Genomic DNA, 12,986 nt, shown 5'->3' with positions numbered 1-12,986 from the left:
TAGTCAGAAAATGTATAACTAGAAGATAGAACTCTAATGTAGTACCCACAATGGAGGAATTCCTATCATCACTGAAGAAATGCATACCAGTGGAGAAAATAACTAAAGAGTTAAGAACGTTTCCTAAGCCATTGGTTAATAATCCATGGAGGAAAGTTTTGAATCTGATAAAATACCCTACAGATGGAACCAAACTCTTCCTAACCATCATAGTTTATATATTAACTTATTATTTAACTACAAATGTTTTTATCTGAATCTTTTTTGTCAGGCTGAATGTAAATACTGTAAATAGTTATTGAATGTTATGACTGTATTGAAATATTGTGTTGTTTCCTCAAAATAAAAATCATTTGAGTAAAAAAAAACACTCACTAGGTAAAGCTGTTGTAGTAATCACTGATATTTGTGTCCTTTTTTCTTTTTACCACTGTATCTGGTTTTCTTGTTTCTACTTTAACTGTTGGCATCACATGCTCCCAAATAATCATGACCTTTTACATTTCAGTAATTTAATGGTTCATGTTTTCAGTGCTTCTCTGCTACCTGTATAATGTAGTGTTTACACAATCCCTTGTGTAGTAATCTTGCTACATTGTTGTGCCTTTCAGTATACACTCCCACAGCTATGAGTATATTACAAACATCACTAAGATATGTAACTGTTTTTAGTTTTATGCTGCAGTACCTACACTTGTCTGTATCACCCACGTTTTCTGTACAGTATGTAAGCCAACATGTACTTAGGGTTGTTGTCTTGAGTTACCTTTATTACTCTTTCAGCTTTTTTTTTTTAACGTCAAATCTCCTTAGCCATTCATGTGTCTGTCTTGATCAACATTTCAGTGTTCCAGGAGTACTGTGTACTTTTCACTGTAGTTGTCAGTTTTCCAGGTTTCTCTCCTTTTTTTCTGACCATTTTCTTTATAGTCTGTCATTTTTTGACACTTTCTTGATGCTGCCTGATTTTTATCTACTACTGGTTTAATTTCCATTACCATCGTATCTGAACTTCTTCTCTTTATGTGAGCAAAGATACTGTCTTAGACTTGTATTCTTTGTGCTTATGTGGCATTCTGTTTATGTGTTTTGTTTGACATTTATTGCAGGTGCTCTGGAACTAGCTGACGTCTCTTCTGAATTGCCAGGATTAAAGTGGATGCCAGGAATAACATCTTGGAAGGTAAGAGCTAAAAATGAGTATGTGCTAAGTGACATTTTAATGTGTTATATGATTTGGGTTCATTGATAGGAATGATATTCACCGTGGTGGTGCTGCGGTAGCGTTGTCGCCTCACAGTAATTTGCTGTCTGGTTCAATTCTCAGCTAGAGCGTCTTCTGCGTGGAGACATGCGTGAATGGGCGTACCTTCATTGAAGATTGTGCGTCAGGGCGGCAACTCAGCACGTAAAAATCAACTGCCAATCATTAGCGGACCGGAGTTCCGCTGTGGCGACCCCTAACTGGGAAAAGCCGAAAGCAGATAGGAATGATATTTAATAATGAAGTTTGAACTCAGGGTTACCAGTATAGTAAATTGAAGCTTCACAGATTTTGCATTCTTATAAACAAATGTTCTTTTGGAACATTTACCAAAACAAGTCAATGTTCCTGTTTTCTGTTTTAGTTAAGTCTCTGCATTAAACTGTTGTATCTTGGCAGGATGTGTTTTTGTGAGTGTGTTTGTTTACGCAGTTCAGGCAGACATGCCTTAACATCACCTTTTAGAATAGTTACATCCTGTTCTAATTTTTGATTGACTAAAAGTGAAAAAGACTCTTGAGATGGAAAGTTTACTTAGGCAAATGTATAAACATGAACTAGTCCAAACTTAAATAATCAAGCAAATGACAGTGTTACTAAAGCAGCCTCTGTTGGATCCACACATAGATGGCAAACAGTGTTGAATACCAAGCAGTTTACTGTGAACAAAAATGCCAGAGGCAGCAGATGCCATAGATAAGCCACAGAGTTGTACAAATAATTAGAACATTTTTTGAAACTGTGATAGAGGCTATAATAAAAAACTCCTGTAGAGCAGTCACTGAGCTTGTAATGTTAAATATATAGCAGTCAAAGCTTGATGGTCATTGATGACATGGATGTCATGTGGTAAAGCGTTTTCAAAATGGTGTGCTTGTGTTTACAATATTGTCAGTGAAATGACATTCCAGTGATGAGACATGTCAAATACTAGTCGGACAAAACAAGATAAGGATAAGAGGGAAGCCCTCAACACAACATAATCCAAAATGGATAGTATGGCTTTTTATCCCAGGTGCTCAAGCTGGAGCATATATAGTGGGACGAACAGTCAGTTCACTCATGTCAAACTAATAGATCTTGAATGGAACAGATTATTGATCAATGCTAAGGTGTAGACAAGAAACCGAGAGATGATCACCTCAATTCAGAGTGAGATTACTCCAGAATTGATGGGATGGAGGTGGTGCAGGCTTTTTTTTTAACTGTGGAAGCATCATTGCACTTTCTCACTAAAATAACTGCTTTTGAAAAAAACTGGAAATAGCTCTTGTAAAGAAGTCCAAAAGCTGGCCTTCAATATGTCCAGTAATTGGTCTACTCTTTGCAAAGCTGTTCAATGCTCTCCAGGTCCTAGAGGCAAGTCTTAAAGTTTCTTTTAGGCCTGCTGCGGAGAAGATACAATTATTTATCTGTTCAGGGTGAAAACCTTTAAAAAGACTTGGTATAAAATTTGGAACTTCCACCAGATGTTCTTCATCTCACATTGCTGCAGTCCTTACATATGGGTAGTCCGCTGTCCTCGGTCGGCCCGAATACCAAAGTATTAGGCTGACGTCGGTCAAGGCGCTTAATACTGACATCAGGACGTCAGGGTACAAAAGCGCATGACCGACGTCATTTCCTCAGTCTTTTTTGCCGCATGGTCCGATGCAGAAGCAGCGTTGCAAGTGCCGTTCGGCGTTCTGAAATTTTTCGAATTCGGAGTTTCAGACCGAATCCAAGTTGGCTAAGTACCCGTTGGGGATTATTTTGGTTTTTCTTGCCACAGTATTTTACCGGATGTCAGAAAAAGTGAATAACTGTATTTCTTGTGGGAAACCGATACCGCATAGGGATTATCATTCTTTGTGTATTCCTTGTTTGGGGCCTGAGCACGACGTTGTTGGGTGTCGCTTTTGTGCTAGGTTCAATAAACGCACTATTGCGAAGGTTAGATTGTGCTAGGCTGGTCTTTGGGAAGCGGTGCAATTATAATATGCCGCCGGATTCTCCGGCCCGCTTCTGTAAGAAGCGCAAAGACAAAGCAGTTAAACCCAGGCAAGATGAGTCGTCCGTTCCGGACGCCGGTTCTTTAGAGGCTTCAGTGGAACCGGTGGTTCCGACGGAGACTTCTCTGGAGTCTCAGGGGGAGACTTTGATTTTGCAGGAGGTGGTTTCTCCGGATGCAGGTCAGGCTGAAGGGGCTTCTCAAGTTTCTGTTCTCCCCTCCCTTCCTAGGGTGGTTAGGCCTTCTCCTTCTGTTTCCAAGGCTTCTCCCAGAGGCAGGCCAGTTTTAGCTTCTGTTGGTGTCACTCCTAGTTCAGCAGGGTCTGTGCCTAAGAAGCACATGCTTAAAATGGCAGAAGATTTAATTACTCTGATTAGAGGTTCTATGCCCCCTCCTGATAAGAGGCCTAGGGTGGAGCCAGAGTTGGGAAGTTTTGAGCAGGCTTCGGATGTTTCAGAGTCTTCAGCTGAAGACTTGCAGGAGTACTCTCCTTATTCTGATTCTGATGCAGATGATTCCACTCCTTCTGCTTCTCCTCCAGAGGATTTTTCTTTTCAGAGACACTTCATTCTATGAGGGAACATTTTAAGTGGGAAGGTCAGGACTTCTCTGATTCTAGGAAAAGGCTTAGAGAGTTTTTGCTGTTACCCCAGCATAGGCCCTTGGCTATACCCCCTGTTCTGGATGTTGTGGAAGATGTGTTTGCAGAGGCTTCACTTAATCCTGATTCTCTGCCTCCTGCTCCTGTTAAACCGGATAGGTATTACAGGGTGCCTGAGGCTCATAAATATCTTTATAAGAGTCCTAGGGCGGACCCAGAAACTGTTAGTCAGGGACCTAAGGGTGTCAAGGCCTCTGTTGTAAAAAATCCGGTTCCTCTAGATAAAGAAGCCAGAGCTTTGGATAGATGGGGAAAGAAGGTCTATACATCTTCTACCTTAGCTATGAGGGCTTTGAATTGCCAGTTTCATATGTTGAAATATCAAAACTTTCTTCTTTCTCAATTGAAGTCTAAGGTGGATGCTCTGGCGGAAGGCATTGAGTGTAAAGAATTGCAAGATTTGGTGCATGTTTCTGAACAGGTGGGTAAGCATTCTTTACAGTGTGGTTTTGATGCTGTGCAGGCCTCGTCTAGGGTGGCTGCCACTGGCTCAGTTCTTCGCAGGCACGCCTGGTTGAAGGATCAGAATTTATCTGACCATGTTAAGACAAGGATTTTGGATGCCCCTTTGCAGTCTGATGTGTTGTTTGGTTCACCTGTGGAGTCAGTCTTGAAGAAAATGGAAGACAAGGCTAAGTCTATGCAGGCTGTTAAAGATTTTTTGCAGGTTCAACCTCCAAAGTTTAGTAGGAATTGGCCTGCTAAGGGGTGGACGTATCCTTCTTATGATTCTCCGTCTAGGGGTAGATCTAGACGTGGTAGGGGCAGAGCTCAGAGTTCTTTCAGGCCTAGAACAGGGAGTTCACCTGCACAATCTTCGGGTGAGGGCAGGGGCCAGTCCTTTCGTAAACAGGCCCAATGACCTACTTTTTCAGCTGCCAGATCCTTCTTGCCTGGCAGCACCTTTGGGAGGAAGGTTAGCACTCTTCAAGGAAAATTGGCTGTTGATTACCCAAGACAAATGGGTATTGGATATCATACACCAGGGTTACAAGTTTTATTTCCATACCTTGCCTCCTTTCAAAGGCATGCCGGACGTTCCTCCTCAGCAAAGACTAGAGGCTCGCAAACAAATTTCTACTACTTCAAATAGGGGCCATACAACCGTCCCTCTGCCAGAAGTGGGCCTAGGATTTTATTCTCGCCTGTTTCTAGTACCAAAGAAAGGAAACACGTGGAGACCAATTTTGGATTTATCCATTCTCAACACATATCTGGACATTCCCAAGTTCAAAATGTTAACGTTACAACAGCTTTTACCTCTGCTGGGCAAAGATCACTGGATGGTGACTCTGGATCTCAAGGAGGCTTACCTTCATGTTCCTATCAGGCCCAGTTGCAGGAAGTATCTGCGCTGGCTGGGACTTCACATTATCAGTTCTCTGCATTGCCCTTTGGCTTATCTACTGCCCAGAGTGTTCACGAAGGTTCTGGCTCCAGTGGTAGCTTTCTTCAGGCTAAGAGGAATACAGATCTATCCTTATTTGGACGATTGCCTGATACTGGCCCAGGAAAAGGACGAACTTCTTCTTCATTTACAGTATGTGATGGCAGTGTTAAGATGCCTGGGGTATTCTGTGAACGAAATAAAGTCCAGTCTAGTATCCTCTCAGGACATGTGCTTTCTGGGTGTGAGACTGAATACAGCATCCCAGATGGCCTTTTTGACCCCGGACAAACAAAAGAATCTTTCTCTTTACTTCCACCAGTTGTCTCATCAGTCCAGGCTGACTGCAAGGACAGTCCTTCAAGCCTTGGGGTTCATGGCATCTTGTATTCTGGTACTTCCCAATGCCAAACTGCATATGAGGAAGCTACAATGGTATCTCAAGAATGTATGGACACAGCACTGCCAAGATTTGGACACTGTCATTCAAATAATACCTTGCATTCAAAAGGAATTTTTGTGGTGGGCTCAGGAATGTCACCTAAACAAGGGACTCTCTGTGACCCGGCCAGAGGCGAGTCAGATTTTAACGACAGATGCCTCAGACAAAGCTTGGGGAGCTCATCTAAATGGAAAATGGGTACAAGACACGTGGCCTGCCAGACTTCAACATCTACATATCAACTTGAAGGAGATGTTAGCAGTCCAATTTGCATTGACAGCTTTCAAGGATTTACTTCTTCCAGGGCAGGTGTTGATTCAAACAGACAACACAACTGTCATGTGGTACATCAACAAGCAAGGGGGAACGCATTCTTATCCTCTATGCAGACAAGCAATGATTTTGTGGGAGACTGCTCTCAGTTTACAGCTAAATCTTCAGGCAAGGTTTCTGCCAGGAGCACAGAACTCCTTAGCAGATGTGTTGAGCAGACAAATTATGGATCCCCACGAGTGGAAATTGGATCCTCGTGTTTCAGAGATTGACAGTGTTATGGGGAACTCCAGACATAGATCTGTTCACTTCTCCACTAAATTACCAGCTGCCAAAGTTTTGCACAAAAAGGTTTCATCCCACAGCCTGGAAAGTGGATGCTCTCTCATTCAATTGGAGCAATCTTCATGTGTATGCCTTTCCACCTCTGCCTCTCCTCCCAAAGGTACTGCTGAAGGTCAGACAGGACAAGCCAAACATGATTTTAATAGCTCCAGATTGGCCTCGACAGCACTGGTACCCATTACTGAGAAGTCTGGTACAGGAGCCTCCATGGCCTTTGCCTTCGATTCCTCACCTGCTGTCTCAGGAGAACAGTCATTTACTCAATGTCAAACTTCATTCTCTGCATCTGACAGCCTGGCATATTCTGTTTTAAACCCTGGAGGGTCTCAGCTTCCACAACAAGTTTTGAATGTTATTTTGGAGGCCAGAAGGCCTAGTACAAGGAAAGTTTACGCAGATAAATGGAGGAGATTTTTATTGTGGAGTACAGCAAAGGACTTTGATGTTTCTAAGCCTAATTTAAGTGTGGCGCTTCAATACCTTACTGAGTTATTGGACAAAGGTTTGTCCTTCTCCTCTATAAAGGTTCATGCTGCAGCAATCTCTGCTCACTATGACTGTGACCCACCATTATTTTCTCAGCCTTTGTTTAAGCAATTCCTTAGAGGGGCAAAGAATATAAGACCCCCACGTAGAGCTCCTACTCCTGCTTGGGATCTCAATTTTGTGTTGGAGAAACTCACTCTACAACCTTTTGAGCCTGCAGCATTGGCAGAGTTGAAATATTTATCTTGGAAGACTGCTTTTTGTTGGCCATTACCTCTGCGAAGGGTTTCTGAATTACAGGCCCTTATGGCAGTTGAGCCTTTCTTAATTTTCCACAAGGATAGGGTATATTTGCGTACTAACCCTTCTTTTATGCCTAAAGTGGTTTCTAGTGTGGCTTTAAACCAAACTATTCATTTGCCTACTTTTTATGCAAACCCCCAAAATAAAGGGGAAAGGATTTTGCACACTTTGGATATACACAGACAGTTGCGATATTATTTGAGCAGAACTAAAGGGTTCAGGCAGTCTCAGCAGTTGTTTGTTTCTTTTGCTTTGGGTTCTCAGGGTAAACCTGTTTCAAAACAAACTATTTCTAAGTGGATTGGTTTTTGTCTTGCTTTCTGTTATTCCCATCATGGTAAGGAGATTCCAGCTGGGATTAGGCCTCATTCCACTAGGGCTACTGCCACTTCTACAGCTTTTTTAAGGGGTGGCTACTAAAGATATTTTGGAAGCAGCTACTTGGAGTTCAGTGCATACTTTCTCTAAGCATTACCACCTTCCACTTTACTCTAAATCTAGGGCTGGATTTGCAACTGCAATTTTACAAGGCATGTTGGCAGCGCCTAATGCTTTATAGTTTTGCCATCCTCCCTTACCTCTGCTTTGGGATTCTACCCATATGTAAGGACTGCAGCAATGTGAGATGAAGAACATAGTACAGTTTTGTACCTACCATAAATGTAGATGTTCAAGATCCACATTGCTGCAGTCCACTTACCTCCCTCCTTCATCTCTGTTGTTGAAGGTGGTGGTGTGGTTTGTGTTGTACATATTGTAAATATGGTTAGTGCACGGGTGGTTGGTTAGGTTTTGCTGGTTTTTGGCTTTAGCCTTTCTTGTTAGGGCCTTCTGACATCTGGGGCAAGAAAAGACTGAGGAAATGACGTCGGTCATGCGCTTTTGTACCCTGACGTCCTGATGTCAGTATTAAGCACCTTGACCGACGTCAACCTACTACTTTGGTATTCGGGCCGACCGAGGACAGCGGACTACCCATATGTAAGGACTGCAGCAATGTGGATCTTCGAACATCTACATTTATGGTAGGTACAAAACTGTACTTTTTCTTTAATCCATTTATTTGCTGACTGATGAGCAAAACTGCAGATTCCTTGTCTCAACTGGAAATAATTGATTGCTAAACTGATCCAGAATTTATGCTGATGAAAATTTGCCAGGAACTATATTGCCAGTAAAACTTGCTCCTTCAGAGAAAATGAGGCCAATCACACAAGTACTGCTTTAATGATACAAGGCCTCAGGACTTAAGGTAAAATCAGTCTGTGCACACTCTTTATATGAGAAGGGTTTACTTTTAACCCAGTCTATTTTGCTATTTTTACCAGCCATGAAGAAAAGACATTTCTGACCTTTCATGCCCTAGGGTATTCCATTAAAATGTACATTTTTATGGCAGGCTCTGTCTTCTTTTTTTTAACCACCTTTATTAAATTATCATTTAAAACACAGACGAACGTACATTAATATAAAAGAAAACAAACCATAACAGTTACCAATGTAATACATCATGTGTTCTTTTTTGTAACGATCATCAGTCCAACATTACATAAATTGCTCCTTCCTGCTCTTAAGTCTCACTCCTTGTCCTCCAGAACCTAATTCTGCATGCGTTGTTCTCACAATTTCCTTTTATTTCTATGTAATTTGATTCTTGCCTTTTCTAAAGATTATACTTGTTCTTTTGTCTCTCTTACAATATTCGTTACTTCAAGTACATTTGGTTTAGGCTTTGATTTCCTTTTTCTAGTAATTGCTTTTTGATCAGCCACCAGAATTAAACTTAACAAGGCCTTACTGTGTCTAGTCAATTCAGATCCTGTGACCCAGTTCAAAAGAATTATGTCTTTAGTTAACACCCATGTACTCGCTCAGTATTTCTAACGAGTACTCTGCAGGGAATTTAATTATCCCTTTTTTTACTGGAACTTTTGTTCTAGATTCGGCTAGATACACTTAACAGCACAGGTCTTTCACTTAGGATACCCCTATCCCTATCTGTTTCTCTTTGCCTATACTTTGATCTCATTCCCTGGTAGGGAAGGCAGTTTCTAGCCTGCAGTCCAAATGTCTTCTTCACTTGCCTTTCCCTCTCTAGTTATTTGCTCCCAGTACCTTGGTTCCTTTGCTAGTTTTCTCCAGTAAATTTCAGCCCTCTTGCCCATTATCTGAACCTCTACTTGCAGTCATCCCTATCAGAAAAATCTGCTTTCTCCATTCTCATGCTGGCTTAGTTCGTGAATACTTTCTTCTGCTTTATGAATAAAATATTGTGTATGGCTGCTGTTATTCTCCTCAAGGATCTGCATCCAAAACCCTACTCTGTCCTTATTTCTTGAATCTCCGCCTGCTACTTTGTCATCCCTTTACACTTTGACTTATAACGTTCTATTATGTGTATGAGCCTTAATTATGAAGCTGTAAAATGTCCCTTGAAATCAGATAATCTTAAACCACCTTGTTTTATTGGAAGAATCAGTTTATCCCACTTTACCCTTATCCTCTTCCCTTCCGAGATAAATTCCATCATCTCTTTAGTAATTATTGTCCACAACTACTCCTCTGGTTGGCAAAAATATGCTTGATGTGTATATAATACTAAAAGGACTAAAACATTTTCACTGCTTGTATCTTAATATCCATATCCGTAAACAACAGCTTCCAGTTCCTCAGTTGTTTTATCATCTTTCATTAAGGCTCTTCCCACATATCCTTAGCTGCCATAACAGAAGCCTTTTTAATCCATACTCCTAAATACTTCATTTTATCATGCCCCAGTATGTATGGGTATTGTTGAACCAATTCATGTGCGGCTACATAATTTACAGTTACAGCCTGTGTTTTTTTATCTTCAATAATTTTATTTTTGAAAAGACTTGAAACTGTCTCAAAATGTTCTACACCACTAAGGTGTCCTTTTCTGGATTTGTCAGGTGCAAAATAATATCATTTGCAAATAAAGCCAAGTTTTCGAGATTTCTACATCAGTTATAGCCTTTAATTTCTGAGTCACTTATTTTCTTTGCCAGTGGCTCTAAATATGTAAATAACAAGGGGGGGGGGGGCACCCCTGCCTAGTTCCTCTGTTCTGACACAATTTATCATAGAGGAACCTTCCCACTTTTATTCTTGCCTTCTCCTTTTAATATTTCCTAATGATCCTTATTATTATATCAGGGAATGCAAATTCTTCCATTGCCCTATTCATAAAATCCCTGCTTACTCTGTCAAATGCTTTCTTTGCATCAAGGCCCACTAGTGACATTTGTATTTTCTTACATTCTGCTTCCATGTGGATCATCATTGTTCTAGTAATGTTGTCAAATGTTTGCCTCCCCTCCACACAACCACATTAATATATATCTGTCAATTTTGACAATACCTTTGCCATTCCTTCTTTTAGCTGGTGTAGACATAAACAGTTTATAATCCTGGTTTAAAGTTGCATTAGGTCTGTATGTAGCTAGGTTTGATGGATCTTCACCATCTTTAGGTATCACAGCCACCACAGCTGTTTTCCAAAATGTTGATACTTCCCCTTCTTTTAAAATGGTGTTAAAACCTTCCAGATGTTTTAAAATACTGTTAAACAAAATATTCCATATCTTTATCACTTTCTTCCCTCAAAACCATCTGTTCCTGTATATCACTGTTTTTATAGCATCTCCACCTCTCTTAACTGTTAATTGTTTAGCCTCATCTACCTGCATACTTAAGTTTTCCGTAAGCATTTCCATTTGTGCTCATTCTTAATTTCTACTTATCTCTGTTTTATACAAATTTTCATAACATTTCCGAAGTAGCTCTAATACTTCTACAGGATCTCTGGTTATTTTTCTTGTTTTAGGCTCCCTAAGTTTGGAGGCAACCCTTTCTACTTTCTGTTAGCCAACTTGTGCTGAGCTGAAAGTTTTTGTGCTCTGGAGTTGTCAAAAAACATTTGCTTAACAGCAATCTTTTTATACTCATGCATATTATCCAGGCCTTTAGCAGTTTCCCGTTGCACCTCTTGTTTTGTTATATTCACCTTATTCTGCAATACTTCAACCTTTGTCAGATCCTCTAAATACTTTATTTCTTAATGACATTGTTTCTTTTATTTTTTAGCTACATTTTAATTTTATCCCATTCACTAGCTATAACATCTAAAGAAATGTCTGTCTTCCCTAATAACGCTTGAATAACTTCCTTTCTTTTTAACAGGTAGCTAGAAAAGCACCAATGTCTCATTTTTATTTCTTTACCATGCATTTTTGCCTTAGTTTTTATTGGTGCATAGTCTGAAATAGTTGTTGAATGTGTGTTGAAGGTTTTAATTAAATGCACATGTTCCTGTGAAATGTACTTTTTATCTAGTATAGCCCAGTATTTTACCTTGGGGAATATATGTAAATTCTCGGAGTTCCTACTGCTGAATTCATATCTTACATAACAAATGATGTTCTTCATGATGTCCTTCAAGGATGCATCTGCAGTCCTTACAAATGGGTTGTCCTGTCGTCAGGCAGCCCTTCGGTCAGCCGGATTCCAAAGTCTGGGTCCGGCATTGGCTGGTGTCGCACTTCACCCGACGTCATTGCTGCAGTTATTCGGGTATAAAGGCATCAGCCGACGCCATTTTCCTCAGTCTTTCTTGCCGCGTGGCGCCCGAAGCAGAAGCTGTTCGCAAGTGCCGGTCGGTCAGAACCAGAGATTACTACTACCGAATACTTCTACTACCAAGACTTCTAAAGCTAAGTACCCGCTGGGGACTCTTTCTTGCCTCAGCCGATGTCAGAAAAAGTGAATAACTGTTTAACTTGTGGGAAACAAATACCTCATAAAGATTTCCACTCTTACTGCTTACCTTGTTTAGGCCCAGACCACGACGTAGCAGCTTGTCTAGCCTGTGCTTTTAACCGACGGACGCTTAGACGTCTGTCGGAATTTGCTGAGCAGTTTTTCGCCCGATTTTGCTTATATTATGCCGACGGAGCCTCCGACTTCGCAAATATCCAAAAAACGCAAGGAAAAGGACCGACACTCGCGGTCCGCGGTTTCGGCCGAAACCGCGGTTAAGCCAACCATGAGTGTCTCGGTTTCGGCTGAAACCGAGCAAGCGGTTCTTCCTTCAGCTGAAAACTTACCTTCTACCGAGGCCTCTTCCAACCTGGTGGAATCGGCTTCTGAAATCCAACCTGCAGTTGTGGTTTCTCAGGAATTATCTGACACTATTCCCTTGGATATTTCTACCCCTGCACGTGGAGCTGCTAGGCCTCCAGCAGCCATGTCCATTAAGGCCTTTGCCAGGGCTAAAGCAGCTAAAGCTACTAAATCTGTGCCTGTTAAGACCCCCTCTCACAGGCCTAGCTCCAGTTTCCAAATGCTTAGTCTAGCAGAGGATCTCATTTCTTTAATCCGGGGATCCCAACCTCACCCAGACAGGGCCTCTCACCCACCTCCAGAGAAGAGGCCTAGAGCAGAGCCCCCTGAGCCAGTTTCCACAGATGATTCCTCTGATGATTCAGATAATACAGACCCTCCAGAGGCTCCGTTTTCTCCTTATGAAGACTCTGATGCTGAAGAGTCCATGCCTTCTGCCTCTCCGCCTGAGGAATTTTCTTTTGGGGAAACCTTGCATGCTATGAGGGAACAATTTCAGTGGCAGGGCCAGGATTTTTCAGACTCCAGAAAAAGGCTTAGAACCTTTTTACATTTACCACAACATAGGCCTCTAGCTATACCTCCAGTTCTTTCTGTTATGGATGATGCATTTAATGATGCTTGTACTGCTCCTGATTCTCTACCTCCGGCCCCTGCTAAGCCCGATAGGTACTACAGGGTCCCGGACACACA

At 41.4% G+C, this 12,986-nt stretch overlaps 1 protein-coding gene across 2 annotated transcripts in view; it reads left to right on the top strand.

The window, feature by feature from the left end:
• NSUN2 (NOP2/Sun RNA methyltransferase 2) overlaps nucleotides 1-12,986 on the top strand; it is a 1,231,765-nt gene that overhangs the window by 488,065 nt on the left and 730,714 nt on the right. For both annotated transcript variants that reach the window (XM_044065403.1, XM_044065402.1), the window contains exon 10: nucleotides 1,110-1,183. In XM_044065403.1, coding sequence (XP_043921338.1) covers nucleotides 1,110-1,183 — 74 coding nt within the window. The remainder of the gene's footprint in view (nucleotides 1-1,109; nucleotides 1,184-12,986) is intronic.

The sequence above is a fragment of the Protopterus annectens genome, chromosome 3.part0, assembly GCF_019279795.1.
Source record: "Protopterus annectens isolate FY-2018-M chromosome 3.part0, PAN1.0, whole genome shotgun sequence".
In the NCBI taxonomy this organism is placed as follows: Eukaryota; Metazoa; Chordata; order Ceratodontiformes; family Protopteridae; genus Protopterus; species Protopterus annectens.
The sequence above is the reverse complement of the archived record's forward strand: the minus strand, read 5'-3'. Positions and strand labels throughout refer to the sequence as shown.